This window comes from Apium graveolens, chromosome 2 (genome assembly GCF_009905375.1).
Source record: "Apium graveolens cultivar Ventura chromosome 2, ASM990537v1, whole genome shotgun sequence".
Classification (NCBI taxonomy): Eukaryota; Viridiplantae; Streptophyta; class Magnoliopsida; order Apiales; family Apiaceae; genus Apium; species Apium graveolens.
In genome coordinates this window covers 30,751,919-30,773,631 of record NC_133648.1, presented here as the reverse complement: position 1 = coordinate 30,773,631, position 21,713 = coordinate 30,751,919, and the positions used below count along the sequence as shown (strand labels likewise).

Here is a 21,713-nt window from a genome sequence, read left to right as displayed (position 1 = left end):
GAGACGGTTAGACTAGAGATTAAATAATTTTATTAGCGTTCCATAATTCACTAGCTTATCGATAACACAAATTTTATAATTTTCGTACATATCACAAATCTCCCCCGTCCCCTCATGTAGATATAAAATAATAAAAATTTAATATAAGTAAATAATCGAAGGCGCTGCATTCATTTCCTCTCTTCTCGATAAAACCCTAATTTACTCTCTCTCATCTCTCTCTCTCTGATTCAATTTGACATCGATGGCGATAGCGAGCGAAGGCGAGACCTCGTATCGCGGCGGAGCGGGAGGGAAATTTCAAAAACGACCTGCTAGGAGGCACCAAACGACGCCATATGATCGGCCGCCGTCAATTGTTCGAAACCCTAGACCAGGTGGTTGGGTTTCCAAGCTTTTTGACCCGGCCAGTAGGTTTATTTCTGCTAGAGCTTTCAAGTTTTTCTCCAATTTCAGGAAACGCATCACAGGTATATCATTTTATTAATTTTTGTATGTATATGTATGTATAGTTTAGATCTGTGCAAAATTTTATTGATTTATGTGTTTTGTTATTGGTCGTTGTGTTTTTCGATTTCAATTTGTGTAATTGATGGTATTAGGAATGCTTGAATTTTAATGAAGTTGATTGTAATTGTTTTCGAGATTTATGCGTGTATGTGATGTGTCTAGGTTTTATAATTGGGGGAATTTTGGAAATTGGTGATATTCTTGATTTTTGTGATATGATTATAGTGTTTTGTTGGTTGAGCTTTTGGTTCAGCTGTTTGAGTTTTCGGCTTTTTTGTTATTCTTTGATAGCTACACCTACATGTGTTAATATGATTGTTATTGTGATTGTGTGTGATGTTTAGGTTATAGCTAGCATCCTTTTCGTGATAAAAACTGTATTTTGCTGGCGTATATCTAATACTTTTTTGGTATGTGTGCGTGTGTAATAGCTTGGAAGTAAGCGTGTTTAAAAGTTGATGTTACTGGCGATGAAAATACCGCACCTGTACCGGTTTACTGCTACTAAATACACTTTATTCTCTTGGCTAAACATCTATACTACATGTATCTTTTTTACCTTTTTTTTCGTGTATTGATTCATAGTAATTTAATTTTACAGCAATACCATACTTTCTAAAATTACTAAAATTTAATTCCTCCGGTCATCATCATTAAGAATATATTCTCAATGATAATCACGGAGAAAATTATTCATCAAGGTCAGCTGTCACCAGCAGTACAAGTTACACAACTTTAAGGGTTACGCGTAATTCAGTGCAAAAAGTGATCTCTCTTATATAAGTAACACTGTGTCTTTGTATGTATCATTGTTCAAATATTTTATTTCTTATAACAACCCTTTATTTGTTCTGGGAAATTTTGAAGTTAAATTTTTCTCTCTTAATTTCGTGCCTGCAACATTTTAAGGATCACTTTTTTAAATTTACTTAAGTTATGTCAAGGGTGGTGTCGAGATTTCTTCGTGGCTCGTTGATCACAGTTCTCTTAATTCTTATGGAAAGCATGGGCTTCACATGTCCTTGTGTCCTGTGTTTGGTTAGGAGGTTTGGTAGAGAAGGGGTTGAAATATTTTTTTAAGGAAATTAGAGGTGAAGGAGAAGGATGACTTGGGGGAGAATGAACAAATTGTCTTTTTGCAACCACTTCCAATCAGATGGCATGATAGTTGTTTAGATTGACATTTTAGGAATACTTTTTCGTGTCTAGACAAAGAACTCTTTAGTCGTCATTGATGTTTTTTAAACAAATTTTGAAGTCAATTGTATAAAAAGAAAAGGAAACAAAAAAAGGTATATAGAATGAAATGGGAAGATTTTTAATAATCTAATATTGAATTTATATTTTGTAATCTTTTATACAGTGAAAGATCTTGATATATAAATGTTGGATTGTTTGATGTGATTATGTAGGATTGATGTTCCCTAGTGGAGATCTATAGAATAACGACTATGCAATGTATAGGTTGGAAGACTCATACTCTTTTGCAGGGCTATGCATATTTTTTAGGTCATATTTGTATGTCATTAAACAAGATCATGACGTTTACTAATTGTAACTTCTAGTTTATTTCTAGCTTACAGCTTTGTTGATTTTCAGTTTCATCATTTGCCCCTTTATGTTCCAGAAGATCTATGTAGTATGTCTTTGTAATACTGTATTCTTGCTGTAATTTAAATCACAATTTGATTTGCTACTTAATGTGACTTTTTCTTTTACAGAAGCAGAGCAGGAACCCAAGGATGGACCTCAGGAGGTAGCTCCAAATGTAAGTTAAAACTATTATACTGTTTTGCTGTGCATAATATATGGACTCACTGAATTAAGCCCCATATCTATCTTTATGCACTTTATCACTCTGTGCCTATACCTGAGTCTACTTTATTCAACTTCGAGCGCCCTTTCATCTAGGATTCAATTTACTGATTCTGGTGGATGGGCTTCTTTGCTGGGATTCATGCTGAAAATATAAATGTTGCAAGGCGATAATTGGAAATTAGAAAATAGTTATTAAATTATCTATGATATAATATCTGACGTTGATTAGTTATTTCAGTTTTAGTACGTCTGTTACTTTTTAAAGATTCAAGTCACGATCTTTACTAGGGAGGCATATGTCGTCTTTTGCATGCTTAATTCGAGGTTTTGTAAATCTAGAATTGTTTAAAACATGTATGAAGAGAATTAAAGTATCAAGTTTTGGATGATGCACAGCTGATTGTGGGGTTAGATGTGTTCCACCAATGTTTGGTGACTTCTCAGTGGTGCATTTTTTAAAGTTTAGAGCTGATTAGGAATATGCAGAAGTGCAGGGAATAAATCAAATTACTAAAATTGTTACAGAGTTTTTGGGCTGTTTTGGAGGGGGCGGGGGGAATAAGCCTGATCTTAATAGTACGGATGTTGTTGAAGTGAACACAGTTATTGCAACTGACAGTTTGATTATTTTGACAAGCGATTTCAATTTTAAATTTAAGGATGACATTTTTATTAAATGATAAAAGAAACATCATTTTCAGTATAGAAGAGAATGACTTATTTTTAGGTAATAACTTGCATTAAACAAAGCTAATTAAAAATATTCAAAATTCTAAATTACGCTAAGTTGCATCAAATATTTTAATGAAGAATCAAGTCTTGGTAATACGGAGCATTGTTTGCATGTAATCATGTGCATGTTGAATTTTTATTTGACACTCCTTTTAGAAAATATTTTTTTATTACTGATTAATCTATCTTTCTGCTCAATGCTAACTGTTATTCTATTGTACTTTACAGTTGGTAGATTGCAATGAAGTGCGTGAACAAGATATTGCTTTCAACGGGAATATGAGCAACCGCTCTGAAGGCAATGGGATATCAGATCTTGAACAAATGTTACAACGAAAGACTTTCACCAGGTTAATTTTTCCTACGGGTTTAATTCTTGATCCTTCATGTATAGATGCATGTGATTTCATTTCTGTTAGTTATGGGTATATTTAAAATTTGCAACGTGAGGTCTCCCCTAGTAAAACAAAATCAGTTCAGAAGTCGTAATGCTTACATAATTTTTTATATTTGGATTTTGTCGTCTTCTTACAGTTTTTTTTAAGAACTTGTACATATGAGAGACATCCTTTCCATGTGCTTTTTCTACGTATCCGGTATTCCTTAATGTGATGTGTTAATGGGAGTAAGGCAACACATGGCATGCCTGGAGGATAGTGCAGCTAATCGGCTATTTTGAAATAATCAATAATAATTCCTGAACCCATAAAGTTATCATATGAGCTTACATGGTCTTGGATTCAAGTCTTGCTAGACTCATAAATTTACTTGCCATTTCCTTGTATATATTACTTTGTTTGCAGCTGTTGTCGGGGTTTTTTTAATATACGTATATGTAACATATATATATATATATTTGTATATTTTGTATCTACTAGTTTTTAACCAATTTTGGGGTGTATTTCTTAGTATATTATTCAATCATTCAATTTTTACAGACTTTCGTATCATCATTAGTGTATGATGTTGCATACTTCTAATACAATTTGGTACATTTCTTGTTAATAGTTTATCTTTCCTCGACTGAGTTATTCTTATGCAATTCTATTTTACTTTCTAGTTAAAAAATCGTAGTTTGACATTTTATAATTTTCTTGGAAATTAACAAGCACACTACTTTTGAAATGAAAATTATATTTATGAGGATATTAAGCTTGCCATTATTTTACAGGTCTGAAATTGATCGTTTGACTGAACTATTGCACTCAAGGACAACGGAATCATCATACCGGGATAAGGAGAAAACAAGTGAAGGAGACCTGTATAAGTCTGTATCTGATATTGAAAAACACAAGTTTTCCACAAGAGGCCCATTGCACGAAAATAGGGATGATGGCATTAGATTACAAAATGTTACTGCTACTGGTGATAGTTCAAAAGTAAGATAATACTAATTTATAATCTTTTTGATGTTATGTATGGATTTTAATGTTGTATATGTTTTGTAGTGTATTTAGTTATGTACTAATTCACAAAGATGACTACATGATTAGGTTCTTGAAGAGGATATTGCCTCGCCTGCAGAGCTAGCAAAAGCCTACATGGGGAGGTCATCTAAAGCATCACCATCAATGTTGGGTGTGCGTTCTCAATCTTTCAAGGAAGAAACACCGTTGCTTAAACATGGTGTATATCCTTCAAAATCATCTGCACTGTCGTTGGTGTCAAAGTCTGTGCTGCGTGATGGGGCACCTGAGAAAAGCTTCGCTACACCGAGATCTCGTGGAAGATCGGCAATATATAACATGGCCCGAACACCATATTCTAGGGTTCGTTATACTTTAGCTAAAACAGTTACATGCTGTCTATGAGATTATACACATTCATAGTCTGATTTAACAATTTTCGTGCGTTTCTAGGGTACTGGGACTAAAAATTACATTTATGCGGGGCCTTCATCATCATCCTCTCCTCAGTCTGTCTGGGAGCACAATGGACAGTTAGGGTCTAAACAATTGGTATGTGTTCTTTAGAGAATAGATACACGGACCAGTGCACCTGAATTGTACGGAATGTTAATTTCTCTTCATGTTCTTTGTCTACAGGCACTGAAGCGAATGAGTTCTGTGTTGGATGATGATATCGGATCTGTTAGTGCCATACGCAGAATTCGACAAAAACCCAATTTGTTGTATAACACGAGTCCACTTTCTGCGCGGGGGACTGATCTTGGTCATAGTGCTGGTCAACACCATGTATATCCGTCAGATAAACCTCTTTTACTAGAAGATGCTAACAACAAAGTCTCTAAAAATAGGGAAGAATCTGAGGATGATAGCGTTGCTGTTTTCAAGTATCCCCTTGTTCATTCACAATCACGTCAGATGGCCTCTAAAATTTTGCAACAACTTGAGAAGATTACCCCGCAAAAGTCATCGGAATCAAAACAGATTACCGCAAGGGATAAATCACCTATTAAGTTGACTTCCAATATGCTTCGTGGGCAGGCTCTTAGAAGCTTGGAAAATGCGGATTCAACTAAGTTTCTGCAGAAGCAAGAATGTGGGAGGTTGGAGGATTCTGGCAATGCACTGCAGGATGCTGGTGGAGAAACCTCCAAAACGAAAAACGTTGTTGAGGAAAATGGCTTTAAAGAATCAAATAGCTCTTTGAAGTTGATTCCATCTTCTGCAGGTGCTAATTCTACAAGCTCCATGAAAAATGCTGTACCTGACGTGAAGAATGGAGAATCTTTTCGAAAATTTTCAGCTCAACCTCCTCAGAAGAAACGTGCTTTTCGCATGACTGCAAATGAGGTTGGTACCATCCTTTATTTTCCTAAGGCAATGTAGCCAGTCCTAACCATTTTCTCAGTATGTTTGCATCGTTTCTGTTCTACTGTAGACTTGCTGTTTAGTGGATTTAACTAGAAATGTTTCATAGAGAACTTTTACCCGTTAGTATAATGTCTGTCACTTTAAATGGTGAAGGCACATGTAATTAAGCTATGCAATATGATTGACCATATACTAGCCGACTGTTCAATTTACTGGTTGTAAAATTGGTGTTCCACTTATTTAACAGTGAAGGTGTTACAAATGTCATTTTAGATTAAATCTCTGGAATTCTATTAGCACAGATGTTCACTGCACTGAAATTCAAACATGTTGATGAACATGTTTATCTATGATATATGGTTATAATTGACCTTGTGTTTTCATGAAGGATTTTGCGGAACTGGATGACGAACCGTATACTAATGGATTTGCTTCTGGTGAAAAGACAGAAGAATTGCAGATTGTTCGGAAGTCTGTTTCTCCTCGAGCTACAGCAATGGAGAAAATTTTAACGAAGGCTGAAGGCAAGATACCTGAGAACCTGACATCAAGCAGTACCATTCATAAACTTTCTGGCGGGTCTGTGGCTGCCTTAGAAAATACTGGAGTCAAAACTCCTGCTGAAGTGGCTCCCACCTCAAATTTTCAGCAAGACATTAATGCTCAATCGACATTCTCTGCATCTCCTTCCGGTGAATTGGCTGGTCTGGTCCCTCCTTCTTGGTCTAGCTCAAGGCGACAGACCTCAAACAGGTAACTGTCTCCTTTTTTTATACCTTCAGTGTTTTTTGCAGCTTTTAGTTTTTAGTTTTTGGTTTTATAACAACTGACACTAGAAACGAATAAATTTCGTAAATAAGAAAGATCATCTGTTTCTTGAAAAATTTCCTGTTCCTATAGAAATGTACAACCAAGGCAAAACCAATTGTTAGTGATTCAAGCTGTTGATATTGTTATGGCTAGACTCTGAAGTTCTCTCATCAGTTATTGCAATTATTAATTGCGGCCTGCCTTGCATGTCAGAGGATGACTTTCTATTCTTGTTGCAGCTTTGGCGATCATATGCAGCTGATAATCAGGGAGACTGACAAGGTTGATTTTAAGAATTCAGAAAAACTGGAACATGTGATTTCGCCCTCGGAAAATTCAACATCGGCTGCTGTTTCAGTTTCTACAGCAAGTGTGTTTGTTTCCAGCACATTACCTTCTGAAAATTTAAGTAATGGACTAGTTGATTCAAAACCTTTTAGTCATTCGTTACCTCCTAAGCTGTCTTCAAGTACTTCTACGGAGCAAGCTTTTGAAAATAGCTCTACCATTACCCATTCTCTCACTAGTGCTGCCATGACATCAAGTAGCACCAGCATCAGCAGTCCGTCTATATTTTCTGTAAAACCACCCTCATTTCCCATAGTAGCTGCCACACCACCGCCTTCATTTTCTTCGGAACCTGTGGCATCACCCATTTTCAGTTTTGGAGCATCAAAGACAGAGTCAAGTCCAGCTACAATAGTTTCGACGGTCGCAGTTCCAGGTACTGCGGAAATGAAGTCTAATGAGGAAACACCTATTAGCAATTCTAACAAACCACCTTTGGGTGGTGCATTTGCAACGACAAATGCAGGAAACAACCCATTTGGATTCAGCAATTCATTTGCTGCTTCGTCTTCTACAAATAATCAATCTCAGGTGGCTCTACCCAGCTTTGGAAGTTCATCCACAGTTAGTTCTCAATTGCTACCACCTACAACAGGGACGTCCACAGTTACACAGAGTGCACCCTTCCAGTTTGGTTCATCCGGGTCATCAACGATATTTGGGACATCAGGGTCATCTTTCACCGCCAATGTATCTGTGATGGGTTCATCAGTTCCTCCCACAAATCCATTTGCTTCAGGAACTACCTCTCTCAGTGGTACCAGTTTCCCCTTTTCGTCAGTTTCTCCCACAAATCCATTTGGTTCATCTGCAAGTTCACCATCCCCGTCCCCTTTGTTCTCCTTTGGAGCATCACAGACAACAAGTTCTACAAGCAGTATCCCGTCGATGTTTGGACAATCCACTGGTACTACATCAGTGTCCACGTTTTCATTTACTTCACCCACTGCTACAACTTCACCTATGCCGTCTTTACCGCTATCAAAACCTGTGTTTGGAAGTGCAACTGCTCCTAAATCTCCTGGGAATAGTGGTGATCAAATGAACATGGAAGATAGTATGGCTGAGGATCCTGCACATTCATCCAATCCTACTGGACCAGTGTTTGGCCAACCATCTTCATCCAATCCTGCTGTGCCAGTGTTTGGCCAATCATCCAATCCTGCTGTGCCAGTGTTTGGCCAATCGCCCAATCCTGCTGTACCAGTGTTTGGCCAATCAAATCCTACCATGCCAACGTTTGGCCAACCATTGGTATCACAATCTCTGCCTACCTTTACTTTTGGTTCTGCAGCTCCTCCGTCGATAGCAGCCTCGCCATTCCAGTTTGGTGGTCAACAAAATCAAGCCACTCCACAGAACCTGCCTTCATTTCAGACATCTAATAGTCTAGTTAACAGTGGAGGGAGTTTCTCATTGGGATCCAGTGGCGGAGATAAAGGTAACCGGAAGATGGTACGAATCAGCAAAAACAAAAATAGGAGGAAGTAGCAGACATCTAACTGCCATGTCATTTGCTTCTGGGGAGCTCAGATTTTTCTGGTGAGCAGTTAACAGATAATGTTTCCTGTTGCTATTAGTCATTGAGATTTGTATCAGTGATCATATTCATCAGCCTCGCCTTGCGTAAAATTTGGCAGACTCTTCTGTTTTTTTTCTTTTACCCTTTCACAGCATCACTTTTCGGTTTGTTTCTTGTCATTGTTGTTAACCCTGTTAGCTGCTCAGGAGTAAAATGTCTAAATTTTGTCCCAAGTTATTAGTCGATTATAGAACAGTTCGACCATATTAGTAGAGGTAGGGCTATCATGTTTTAGGTCTGGAAATGGTTTTGTTATATGAACATAAATTTCTTCTTTTCTGTATGCTATGTATCATTAAAAGGAAATTGTTTGAATATCTACCGAGTTAGGTTTTTATTTGCAATCCTGTATGATCTTCTGGTTCGTTTAAAATGGATTAAATAAAGCCAAATTTGTAAGGTCGGCAGCTAAATGCAAAAACTGGTTAAAATAATAAAACCATGTACTTTGAAGTTGCCCTAATAAGAGACTTGTTTTGCAAAGTCTCCGGTCTTGCTGATTTATTATTAGCATTGGACAATCTGAGTGGTTCGTTTCTTGGCGATCCCTTGAAAACTGATATACAGGTATATGTTCCTGATTTGTTATTTTACACATGCCAGACGACTGGTTTGGTGGCTTATTACACGTACGATTTAATTAGATTTGTTGAATGCATGAAAAAGAAATCAGAAGGTAACTTCAGAGGCCGTCTTTGAGACAACTCCCCAAATGAGTCGAATGATAAAAAAATAAAATTGGATTGGTGACTACTTCGTTGCTTTTACTCTCCAGTAGAATAATGACCCCTCCTAGGCGTTGCTTCAATTCCTAGTTTGCACATGTAGGAAATGGATGTTATGGCAGCTTCTTTGAATGGAGGGCTCCAAAAACACATATTACACATATCGACCTGTAGGGTATTTTGTTGGAGGTTAAGATAATAAATTTGCCAATCTTTAAATGCCTAAAGATTGGTATCAAAAGTGTTGGTTTCGTTTTTTTTTATGGTTTTGTTAATTTGGTAAATGTTATGCTAAGAACGGACAATTAAGTTTATTATTTTGTATTTGTATGGCGTCAAGTTTAGCAAATTCATCTGATATTTTTTTTATTGAAGGCGTACCTTTCTTATAAGTTTTTATATGAAAGGTAAGAAGGAAGCTAATATTGTTTTGAGAAAAAAAAAAGCAAGTAGAAGTGATAAATAAACTCATTTGTTTTGAAATCATTTGATTAAGCTGGTGTTTATGGTCAAGTTTTTTTATTTTCATTTTCATAAGATCTATGACATCAAACTACTCAAAGATGTAAAGTTTATGCAAAATAGTACTGAACAGGATGTACTGATATTAGTATATCATGATGTTTGGTGTGTCCATGCTTCTTGCAATGGTATCAAATCCTATTGATCTGCTCTATTAGATATCATTGACACACAAACAAACGGATATAATATGCAACAATCTATATACTTATATAAAGTAGAATCTGCTTTCTCAATCTTCTATTCTCTAATCTTTAAATTTCTGTGATTTTCACTATTTATCAATTTAAAATCAATTTATTAAAATTATTAATGAAAACATTATCGGCAACTCTTAACCTTCTTCATTTATTGATTTATATTGTAACTGCATACACTTTCACTTTATATTGCATTAAGATTCGGTTATAATGTTAAAGAGAAGGCGAAAAATCCCTTACTCAATACACATCTCTATATATTTACGGGCAAAAATATTACATTTGCTGGGGGAAAAGAATTCTCATTTTGGTTTCACTTTTCTTCCTATTGTCTAGAAGTTTATCAATATACTGCACAAACACATGGGTATTTCAATTTTATATTCATGCCCAAATTAGCATGTGCCTGGTATAGTCATTTTGCTAACATTTTTAATTTGTTAATTAATTTACATGCATAGAAAAAAAAATTGTTTCTATTTGTGATGTGTCTACTTCAAATTCACGAGGAGCCGAGGATAATCTGAGTACTCATACGGGTCAATATTGAATCAACCAATACAGGTAAGACAAAAAGGTACAAAGTTTGGTCAAGTGCATATATATATATATATATATATAATGGATTAACTATGCCTTACATCTCTATTTTCCCTTTTACTTATAGTTGTTAATTGGTAATTAGCATTATCTTCCGGGTTGGTTTCCACCACCGCGTATATTAAATTATTAACTAAGAATGAAGTTTTTCTTTAAATGTGTAGATATGGTATTTTCTTTAGTAAAATATGTTATATATTTTTTTCAAATTCAGAGGGGGTGATAATTCTCTTTTTTCCTGCTTTTTTGGGTTTTCATATATGTATTATGGGAATATGATGAGAATTATTGAATTGCTCCCGTCAAAATGCAACGGATTGAGTGCCAAGGTTGATAATGATTGGAATGTGGTATGATTAGAATGCGGTTGAGATGAGATAGGCTCTACAAGTAAAAATTATATATCAGAGGCAATTGTATACAAAATAGGGAAGAAATCTGTAAATATAATACAAATTATGTTTAAAATTAGATTTTGACATTATATTGAACCCTTAACACTTTTATTCTCGGATTAAGTGCCAAGATTGATAATGATTGGAATGCAGTTGAGGTGAGGCATGCCGTAAAAATTGTATAAAGGAGGCAATTGTATACAAATTACGAAAGAAATTTGTAAATATAATGCACACTATGTTTAAAGTTAGATTTTGACATAATATTGAATTTTTAACACTCTTATTCTCAAATTCCTACATTTAATGGTTAAATTTTGACATTGTATTAAAACCTCGTCATTTTTAGTCTCAAATTTTCATCCATGCCAAAATTTCAATCGGGTGCTCGCTTTCTCTATACAAGTTCGTCATTCGTCATGCAAAAATTATCAATGTATAATCATATATGTGAAATATCTTCAAATTTTGAATCCAATAAAATCTGAATATAATAAAACTTGATCAGTACTAAGTTCCATAGAAAAATCATGATTTGATTCCAACATCTTTTTATATAAATACGTTAATAAACAGCGCGAAACGCGGTTATTTCACCTAGTTTTATAAATATGATAAAAACTTGAAATTTACATAACTTTGTTTAGAATCGTCAAATAAATGCACATATTTCTCATCTCCACAATAATTTAGTGGTTGTTGGATATAAGTATGAACTAATCGATGAGAGAGGGAAGTTATTCAAGCAAAATGAAAATTAAGAAATGTATGTAACACAAGGTGTATGCAAATTTTAGAAAAAGAAACCTTCTCGATACACTGAGCAACATTTAAACATCTTCGACCTAATGTAAATTGCGAAATGTTTTAAAGAAAAAAGAAGCTGGTGTGGCATTCCATTGTACCTTTAAAAAGTCTATAGTAACGTATGTTCCTAGCTAAGATTTTAAAAACCAAAATTACAAAAGTAACAAACATACATCATCCTTTCCCTCTAAGCTAAAATGCAAGATGTACAAGCTGAACTCGGTGTCACATTTGACACGGAACTATATGAAAAAGATCCAGAGTGGAGCTTATGAATGTTTCTCCAAACTATACTCAAGTCCAGAAGAGTATATAATTCCAAAAATAAATGGAACCTACATATATATGAAAATAAATTAAATTTGCTTGCTTCTAATGTTTAATAGCTTCTTTGAACTTGATGCTGAAACTATTTTCTAAACCCTTCTTGGCAACATGTCCTGCATTTCCTCCATGCATCATTGTCACAAACTCATTGTAATCAATCCGCCCATCCTGAAATATCCATATATAAAATTCAACATGATTCCAAAAGCGATAGTGCAACACATAAAGAACGTTATGCCTTCGAAATGCTGCTGCAAGTACTAAACTCAATAACATCTCTTTACGATATAAAGAACTAAAAAAGGACACGAGGGGTGACGAGAATATTCTACAACACATCTTCACTTTTTGTACAGTACATATATGTACATTGGTGTATAAATATGGTATGTTACTATCCTGCAAGGTAGAAGGGGGATCTATCAAAATTCTCGAGTAAAGCATATTTACTTATTCGATATTTAGGATTTCACAATTATGGGACAAAAAAAATTGTGGGAAGAGCAAGATTTACTGAATGATAATTGCATAAAATATCATAAAATTCTTTCTAGAATGGGTGTTATAACATCATTTTATATCTTATAGTATGTAAAAAAGGGGACGAGACGAGAAGTAGAAAGTTTACAGGGGAACTTGGTTAAGAGGGGACAAAATTAGTATTCAACTATCATAGATAATGAACAGCAAGTTGGCTAAAAGATGATATTAAGAAGACATGGAACTTCTGATAAAAGAAAACATTCTAAAGCGTCCTTTATTTGACAGTAAGTAATTGTAAGTCCCAAAATTAAAACAAGGACCCGAATTATGAACTGACTTTTAGTCATCTACTCATCTATCATATAGGTGTTGCCATATTATCTATCATATGATTGACTTCGAGTTCTCCTAGAAATCATGCAGATTTACCATTCTGTTATCTAAAAACCCAAAAGTTAATTACAGGTCATATACGGCAGTTACTGCTGAATTTCAGATAAAAAAACATAGTTCCACTCCTATCAATCGAATTCTCAAGATGTTTACATGAAACTTTAAAAGAGAAAGTCTTACATTATCCTGATCAGCTTCTTTGATCATTTCTTCGAGACGTGTATCTTCTATCCCAAATTCCTCGCAGGCTTGTTGAAGCTCGTCTTGGGTGATATAACCACTTCCATCCTTGTCAAAGTAGGAGAATGCCGCAAATAGATGATCTTCTTTCTCAACCTTGTTGAGATGCAATGTCGCAGCTACAAACTCCCCATAGTCAATTGTTCCACTTTTATCAACATCTGCCTGAAATTTAAAGTAGGTGTTCCGTTACCATTCTGTTTTTAGATGAAAAGTATATTCAGAAAGCAACAGGACAAAATGCATCAAGAAATTACACACACACACACATACTTACATATTTAACAAGCAGCTTTCTTAATCTAAAATCCTAATTCATCCTAAAGCTATTAAACAATACATGTTTGTATAGCATGATAAGAGCCAAGAAAGACGTTATCCTCCAATTTAGAGTATCATAATCTTAAGTGTTGAACAAGCAAATATCATCTAATACTATGAAGCATCGGATATTCTTCTTACATGTGGAATGAACTACAAAAGCCAATATAAGGTAGCATTTCAACAATGCCTTTAGCTTACTGGAGAACTTGGATATATTAGCATAATAACCACAATATCAATTCTCGAAATATTTTCACAAACAAATAAAAAAAAGGATAGCTGTCATTATTTTCTGGAAAGGTCATAAATATGTTGCCTAGGAGTTAGGAAGCTAAATTACACATTTAATTGAGCACTTCTGCCGCCGGCTAGAAGGCCAAGACTTCTTGCATTTGCTAGCTCTAAAATTCTACAAGCTTAACATTACATACAATTAGTGTAACCTAACTACTATATGATGTATGATAGCTTTCATTACTGGAACAAGTAATAATACAGTATAATTGAATTAGCTTGTAATTATTCAAAGAGCATCCTTTCCTAGCTTATCATTGAACCATGGTTTCAGACCTCCATTAAGCTCATCAGGCATCAAATGATCAGAGTGTTTGACCTTCGAATATACTACTCCATCCGTCCCCCCCAATTGGTTAACAATATGGGTGGGGCACAGAGATTAAGAAAGATAAAATAAAAGTGAAGAAAAAATTAAGTTAGTAGGATCTGCTAAAACTAGTGAAGAAAAATATGTTATTTAAGGAAGTTCTAACAATTGGATGACACATCCCAAAACGGAAAGTGTTAACAATCTGTTGCGGTAGGAGTAATGTTTAGTAGCTCTATTCTTGTACAGAAATAATTACGTTATAACTAAAAGTAGTGAAAACTGAAAAGACTGACAGACATGTTTTCGTCGATCTTTATTTTACAGAAGGGAAGCAATAATGCTCTCCACAAACCCTGAAATCTTTTCCCATATTAAGATCACTAGTTTTGTTCAGAGAACACAAATAAAGAAATATATATGCATCAAACCTAGTGAAAAAAGTTTTTCCTTTCATGATAAATAGATTGCATTCACCATTTTATTTCCTCATTGATATCTCACCATCACCAATTGCAAATAGCCAAATACCTTTGGTCTATTCGTATATACAGACATCTAGCATAAACAAATTCAAATATACCAAGACTAAAATATGCTAATTCTTATAGGGAAAATCTTTAATTGCTATCCCCTGCAAAATCTGTACTAATGTTTAGTAGTAATAGTTTGCAAACTTTTGTCTCCTTATTTGAGGATGCAAGATTCAAATGCTTCACCGATGACATGTTGCATTCTATATAGCTCCATACCTCCACTACTTTGCATCTAAGACTAACTTTCTGATAGGACAAATTTGAAAGGATGACTATACATATCATGAAGCAAATTTACGTAGGTACTTTTTCAGTCTTCACTTGCCAAAACAAACCAAAAAAAATTCCTCGTTAAAGCAATTTTTTGGCGTCCAAACTCTAATTTAATATTTGATTCATGCAAAATTCTATCCGATGCACACAAAAATATTCTTTTACATAAACTGATTGATGCATTTATTTACACCCCATTTGACAACTTTGCATGGTAAAATTGATTTACATATAAGAGCATGTTTCTCAAAGTATTGAAAGCTACATTTGTTATTACACATACCGCTTGCATTAGATCATAAATCTCAGATTCTTTTAGGTTTGAACCAATTCTACTGATTCCAGCCTTCAGTTCTTCAAAAGTAATATGACCACTATTATCTGTGTCTATCATCTCAAACATTTGTTTCAGTCCAGCTATTTCTTCTTCAGATAGGCTTTCTGCAATTACCTACAAGCATAGGAAAATTTAACAACCATCAATAATGATAATAATAATAAAAGAAATGCTCAATTACGTTTTAACCAAGTTAAGATTAATTCATGATTACTACATAATCAAAGAGGGGAAAAACCTATGTGTTTTACGAAGTCACTTGACAATTAAATCTTCTATGAAAGGCTTTTTGTTTGTATGTGAATTTCTTACATTACAATAATCACAAACTTAAAACAACTTAATGGAATATTAACATCTTATACTTTTATATATAACTCGACTAGATTACTTCCTCGTTATATTATATTCATTTATATTAAATAAAGATTAAAAAATGAAGAATGAGGAGAGAGAATTACTAGTGGTAATAACTAAACAAAAAAACAAAAAGTAAAGTTAATTAGTGGGAGAAATAACGGAAGATGATGTCGGCAATTAATGGAGGGCATGACACATCTAACAACTAACTGTCATCAACAAAGGAGAGCTTGATACATCAGCATTAATATAGGAGCCAACCTCTGTTCTAGTTATAGGTGTCGGTGTAATTGTAATTAGAGGCTATCACCTTAATCAAATTTTGTTTTGCTATTTGTTGCAAGAAAAACCAGCCAAATATATATAATTTGCATTAAAGTTGGTAAGCCCTAAAGTCTTTTTCAACATAACAATAATAGTTTTTTTTTATCTTATTCAATTAATAACTATTCACCCCAAATTGCTCGTAACAAAGCATCAATTAGGCAAAGAAACTAACTCGATATAACTAGATCAATCAGTTTAGTTAGACAATATACATATAAAACTTATTTAATTTATTTTAAACAATATGTGTGCATTTATTTATATACTAGGTCTGGTATCCTAAATGACCTTCTCTTACTTCATTCTACTTTACATGACTTGCTCCTTTCTTTCTATGTTTATCTCCAATGATGTTAGGACTTTCCAATGCACTCCAATTAGTTGATGATAAGAACACTTTGTTAAGTGAATTATGTACCTTGCATGCTAATTTGGAACATTTCTTTTATATCCTTATACTTACCCTAAGAGCCATTTTCTTGAGCTTGTTCATGGCAGAGAATTGTTTTATGCGACTTATGACAGCTGAATCCAGTGGTTTGTCAGGAGCCACACCATCGACTTGGACCCATGGATGACCTGGAAATGATTAAACTTCGTATTAGCTATAAAGTTTCCCAGATGATTGAAGTTTTCGATAAAATATCTTGCATAAACAGAAAAAGAAACATATAAGCATGCTAAAAGTACAATAATTCGCACTTTGATAACAAATAGAGGACAATTACGAGGACAATTACTAGGAATAATTGGTAGTGTTATAAAAATTTCTGAGGAGCCTCGAAGCGGCTTTTGACTTTGGGCAAAAAAACAAGTGAAAAATGTTTTAATTACTAGGAATCTGAGACGGAGGAATAACTTTCCTTTCTGCTGTTTGCAAATCGTCGAGAAGAGAGTGGGAATATAGAAGGAACAAGTCCCATAATTAAAGGTAATAAACTAATTTAGTTGGTGTATCTACCTATATAAAACCTCGATAATGAATATTCGATAAACGAATAACCTCGTCAATTAATTAATTTTCCCGGTCCCAGCAAAATAGAGATAATGTATTTTTAAACACGATAAATGAATAAATTCTTCAGTTCCAAGTGTATTCATTCATTGAGGTTTAAATGTATGAAACCAGCACCCTTGTAACCATAAAATTGATGACAAGCAATCAAGAATACATAAAAGAGGCCAACACTAATGTGTTCAACTCGGTCATTGGTCATTGTTAGAGTCTGTGATGTATGTTGGCCAGCTTGAATGATGCTTTAAAATACACATCACCAAAGAGCTTGAAATTTTAGTTCTAATGATTACAAACACATCTTTTATCAACAAATTAACATGATCATTTAGACATAGAAAAAGACATAAAACCTATATCATAGATGCCTGCTATACTACGATAAAAATAAACAGCATCCCCTCCTGGCCCAACCTGGTTTGTATTTCAAAAACTTCAAAAGCATAAACAACTCGGTTGATATTTAACTGGTCAATGGTATCATCGGTCAGTGATATAACCGCTTTTTTGGCTAATATGAAAGAAAATGAACATTCAAAATCAGTGTAACTTAATTTTAAAGACCGTTATGAAAAATCTTTGAAAGCCTTAATTGATTATCCTACCATCATAATGTTCTAATATAAGCAAGCCTCACAAAGAGACATTAAAAACTGTAAAGTAATGAAAACAAGAGCACTCACAAAGAACTTCATGTGCGGTTAGACGCCTTTTGGGGTCTCGAACTAACATTTTCCTCACCAAATCTTTGGCACTTTCTGAAATACTTGGCCAAGGATCTGATGAGAAGTCAAGATCACCATGCAGAACCTGGTCAAATATTCCTTGCTCTGTCTCTACAAGCCATAAAAAGTTTATAGTGATAAATCAGTAAGATCACACACCAACATAAAAAAATAGAACTGTAAACTACTTGTACTTTTCAAATTCTCACCATCCCAAAATGGTGGAACTCCGCTTAGTAGGATATAAACCATAACCCCAGCACTCCAGACATCAGCTTCAGGACCATAGCGCTTGCGGAGGACTTCTGGAGCAACATAATATGGGCTGCCAACAACGTCACTGAAAGTTTCTCCTGAAAAGTACAATATAAATCAACATGACTAGAAAAGTCCCTGGAGGTAACAATTGAGAAACGAAAAGCATGTGCAGAAATAATTAATAATATGAAAGGACATGTGTAGAATTTTACAGGTAAGAACTTAAGGGTTTAAGGAAGGAAATTTATCCTCTCCTGTAGCAAGAACATACTCTTTTCATATAGGTTGTGTTTGGTTGGGGTGAATGGAATGGAATGGATCTAATAAAAGGTAATAAATGGGAGTTGGAGGGAAGAGTTGAAAAAAAATAGATGGACAAAATTGTTATGATAAGAATTGTGAATAAAATGGGGTTAGTAAGGAATACAGCATTCCATCTCAAATTGGGGGTGTTTAATTATAATGTAGGTGGTTTGGAATGGAATGGGTGAAAGAATGAAAATTTTAGAAAATTTAATCATTTTTCACTTAAAATCTCATTCCATTCCATTTCATTTCATTCTCCCCAACCAAACACAACAATAGTACTAGTGTACTACTAAAGAAATTAAGTTCAGCTCAGAGAGCATTGCTGATACGTTACTTATCATGAGGCAGTGGCTTTCATGATAAGAATACAAAACCCCAAAAAAAAAATTAAAAATAGGTACCTGGCTTGAAGAAAATAGACAATCCAAAATCAATTGTCTTAAGAAGTGAATCCTCCTTCTTGTCAACAAGCAGAAAATTCTCTGGTTTCAGATCACGATGCATAACCCCTAAAGAATGACACTCCTCGACCACCCCAACAATAGTTCTAGTAAGTTCTGCTGCTTTTCTTTCTGTATAATGCCCCCTTTGAATAATTCTATCGAAAAGTTCACCCCCAGCACACAACTCCATTACAACATGTACAGAGACAGCATCCTCATATGCCCCTTTAATCGAAATAACATTTGGATGCCCTGCCAAATGGTGCATTATCTGAATCTCCCTTCTCACATCCTCAACATCTTCTTCAGTCAACAACTTTCTCTTTGCAATCGATTTACAAGCATACTCTTTACCCGTCGCTTTCTCCACACATAAAAATGTAATTCCAAACTGCCCTTGCCCTAGTTTCTTCCCTAAACTAAACACTTCTTTCAAATTCCCCGTCTTTCTTTGTAAAACCGAATCCGTCCTAAGCCCTGCACTAGGCACCCTCTTCATTTGAGGCTTCTTAGGTTTCACCACCTCTTTCGTATCCGGCTTCTTGATCGACATCTGCTCAGGTGGTTTACTTTGAACAGGTGACTCCGGTTCCACATCATAAACAGGTACTTGATCAACATTTACCACCTCATTGCCTGCAGCCAATGCTTCATCGGGCCGGGTTCGCCAGACTGCAGCAGAAACTGATTGCAAGAAACCATTTTTACCAATACTTGGCCCCACACAAGTATTACCCATCTCAACCAATCCTATGTTCTACACAATCAACTCAACTACAAACAAAAGAACACAATAAAAATCAGTTCTTTCTCAAAACCCACCTAAGTTAAGGATCTAAGTATCTAACTATACTTCACTGTAAGTATAAATTGTCAACCATCAAGATCCAATCTTTATAGCAAAACTATGCATATATTTACACACAAGACACATAAATACAATCTTGCAAAGTCAACTAATACAATCTGCTAAAAAACAGTAAAGGGGTATGAATAAAAGTTGAAATAATGATTAATAAATAAAAGATTTTAAGACAAGAAAAAAGGTGAGATCGAACCTTGTAATAAGAAATGGAGAATCCAATGTAAAAATAAACAGGTTGAACTTAAAACAAGGAAAAACAGACCATTTCAACTCTTGGGAAAGAGAGAGGCAGTAGCATTACCAACTGAACAGGTACTGTCTTTTTATTAATCTAGTTTGATAAATTATGCAACACATAAATTATATGAATGAATATAATAATAATAATGTAGTAGAGAGGAGAAGGTGAGCTGAAAGGGGCTTGAAAAGGGTGGATATATTGTCAATATGGCAAGTTTTGTTACAGCTATTTTATGTCAGAAAATGGCAAGTTTTGTTTTATAGTTTCAGTTTTCTGAATTCAATAATAAAATTAAGAAATGTGAACAAGTAAAAAAATATATATTGAAAAATGATAAGTTGGGAAGACTTGTATAATTATTGGAAAATAATTATTTACAAAATCATTAATAAATCGGCATTTTACAAGTAAAATTGTATTGATGAGTATTACTTTACTTTACTTATCTTTTAATTTAGCAACAAAAAAAAATTTGCATTGATGAGTAATTAAAATATAAAGGTTGAGTTTAAACTCGATAAAATTTAAACTTTTTTAATGTATTTAGTAAAGATTTGACTTCGTTTGAATTTATATACCGATTAAATTTGAACTTAAGAATTGGACTCGACTTAACTTTCTTTATAATTTCAAGAACATAATTATTAAAATTTATCTGCAGTTTGCATTAAAATTTATTTTCATTATTTAATAATTAAAAAATAGTTAAACTTTTTTAAAATATTCTTAATTCTGCAGCTTTTATGGGAATCGAACTCTAGATAATTCATTCACTTATACAATCTCAAACCACTACACCATACTGTTACATATATATTTTATTATACACATAATATGTAAATTTGTTAAATGAATATTATATTTTATGAAAGAATATATATTTTTCAATAATTTGAAGGAACTAACTAGTTCAACCGATATTTATAAAATTTTATTTAATTGAAAAATATTTAATTTTAGGAGAATAGTATAAAATGTTATCAAATTATTATATGAAGAAATATTATAATCGTAATGAAAGAAACTTAAAAATGATTTAAATAATGATATAATTACGATTTTTCCTTTGAATTCTTGAAAAAAATTATAAATATCAATAACAAATCTTAAAAATATATAATTTATTTTTATGTTACAACCATTATTGATACTCGATTTCGTAAAAAATATATATGGATTGTTTGTCATTGATAATGTGAATATTATATATAAATTATAACAATTTATTTATTACATAATTTTAATTTTTGAATAATTTTAATTGCATTTTATTTAAGTAATCGATTGTCTCACTATATGTTAACAATGATTATACATGTATATAAATCAGATATTTAGCATATAAATAATTGAAACCATCATAATTTACTAAGAAATGTAAAATATAATAATTTACATGCTAACACACCCATATATATAACTTAATTTTACTTTGTTAATAATAGTATAAATAACTAACTAACATTTTCTCATACATACATACGTTAAATTTCAAAAACTAATATTTTTCATTAAAATCAACTTTAATATTAACAATAATGTAAATTTTACATTATTGTATATTATGATTGCAAGTCATTCTGATTTTATTTATGCATTTTTATCTTTTTAAATTGAGTAAGTTAGTAGTTGACAGTACATATAGTTTATTTAAATAAATTCAAAAATTTTGGTCAAGTGTTCAACATATATGTTAATTTTTAGTTTTTTTAAACATACTAACGACATTCTACATATAAAGTTTAATCGTTTCGTTTTAAACATACAATCACTATCCTGTTTATATTCATTTATTAAATACAAATTATACAACGTAAATAAGAATAT

The 21,713-nt window shown here is 33.5% G+C and overlaps 2 protein-coding genes across 3 annotated transcripts; one reads left to right on the top strand and one right to left on the bottom strand.

Moving 5' to 3' along the window:
- Positions 1-148: 148 nt before the first annotated feature.
- On the top strand, positions 149-8,928 carry LOC141707227 (nuclear pore complex protein NUP1). 2 transcript variants are annotated; one of them, XM_074510270.1, is made up of 9 exons: positions 149-470; positions 2,232-2,278; positions 3,289-3,410; positions 4,232-4,439; positions 4,554-4,829; positions 4,920-5,018; positions 5,106-5,816; positions 6,283-6,590; positions 6,887-8,928. In XM_074510270.1, exons 1-9 carry the CDS (start codon positions 245-247, stop codon positions 8,484-8,486), a joined length of 3,597 nt encoding a protein of 1,198 aa, XP_074366371.1. In that variant the 5' UTR covers positions 149-244; the 3' UTR covers positions 8,487-8,928. The 2 variants fall into 2 exon arrangements, with proteins under 2 accessions (XP_074366371.1, XP_074366370.1); XM_074510269.1 differs by having other exon boundaries at positions 150-470; positions 6,226-6,590.
- Positions 8,929-11,884: 2,956 nt separating this feature from the next.
- Positions 11,885-20,070, bottom strand: LOC141707228 (calcium-dependent protein kinase 1-like). Its single transcript, XM_074510271.1, has 8 exons — positions 19,839-20,070; positions 18,739-19,554; positions 17,980-18,123; positions 17,729-17,881; positions 16,494-16,609; positions 15,290-15,457; positions 13,210-13,434; positions 11,885-12,321 (listed from the first exon to the last, which is right to left on the bottom strand). Exons 2-8 carry the CDS (start codon positions 19,517-19,519, stop codon positions 12,199-12,201), a joined length of 1,710 nt encoding a protein of 569 aa, XP_074366372.1. The 5' UTR covers positions 19,520-19,554; positions 19,839-20,070; the 3' UTR covers positions 11,885-12,198.
- Between the last annotated feature and the right edge of the window lie 1,643 nt (positions 20,071-21,713).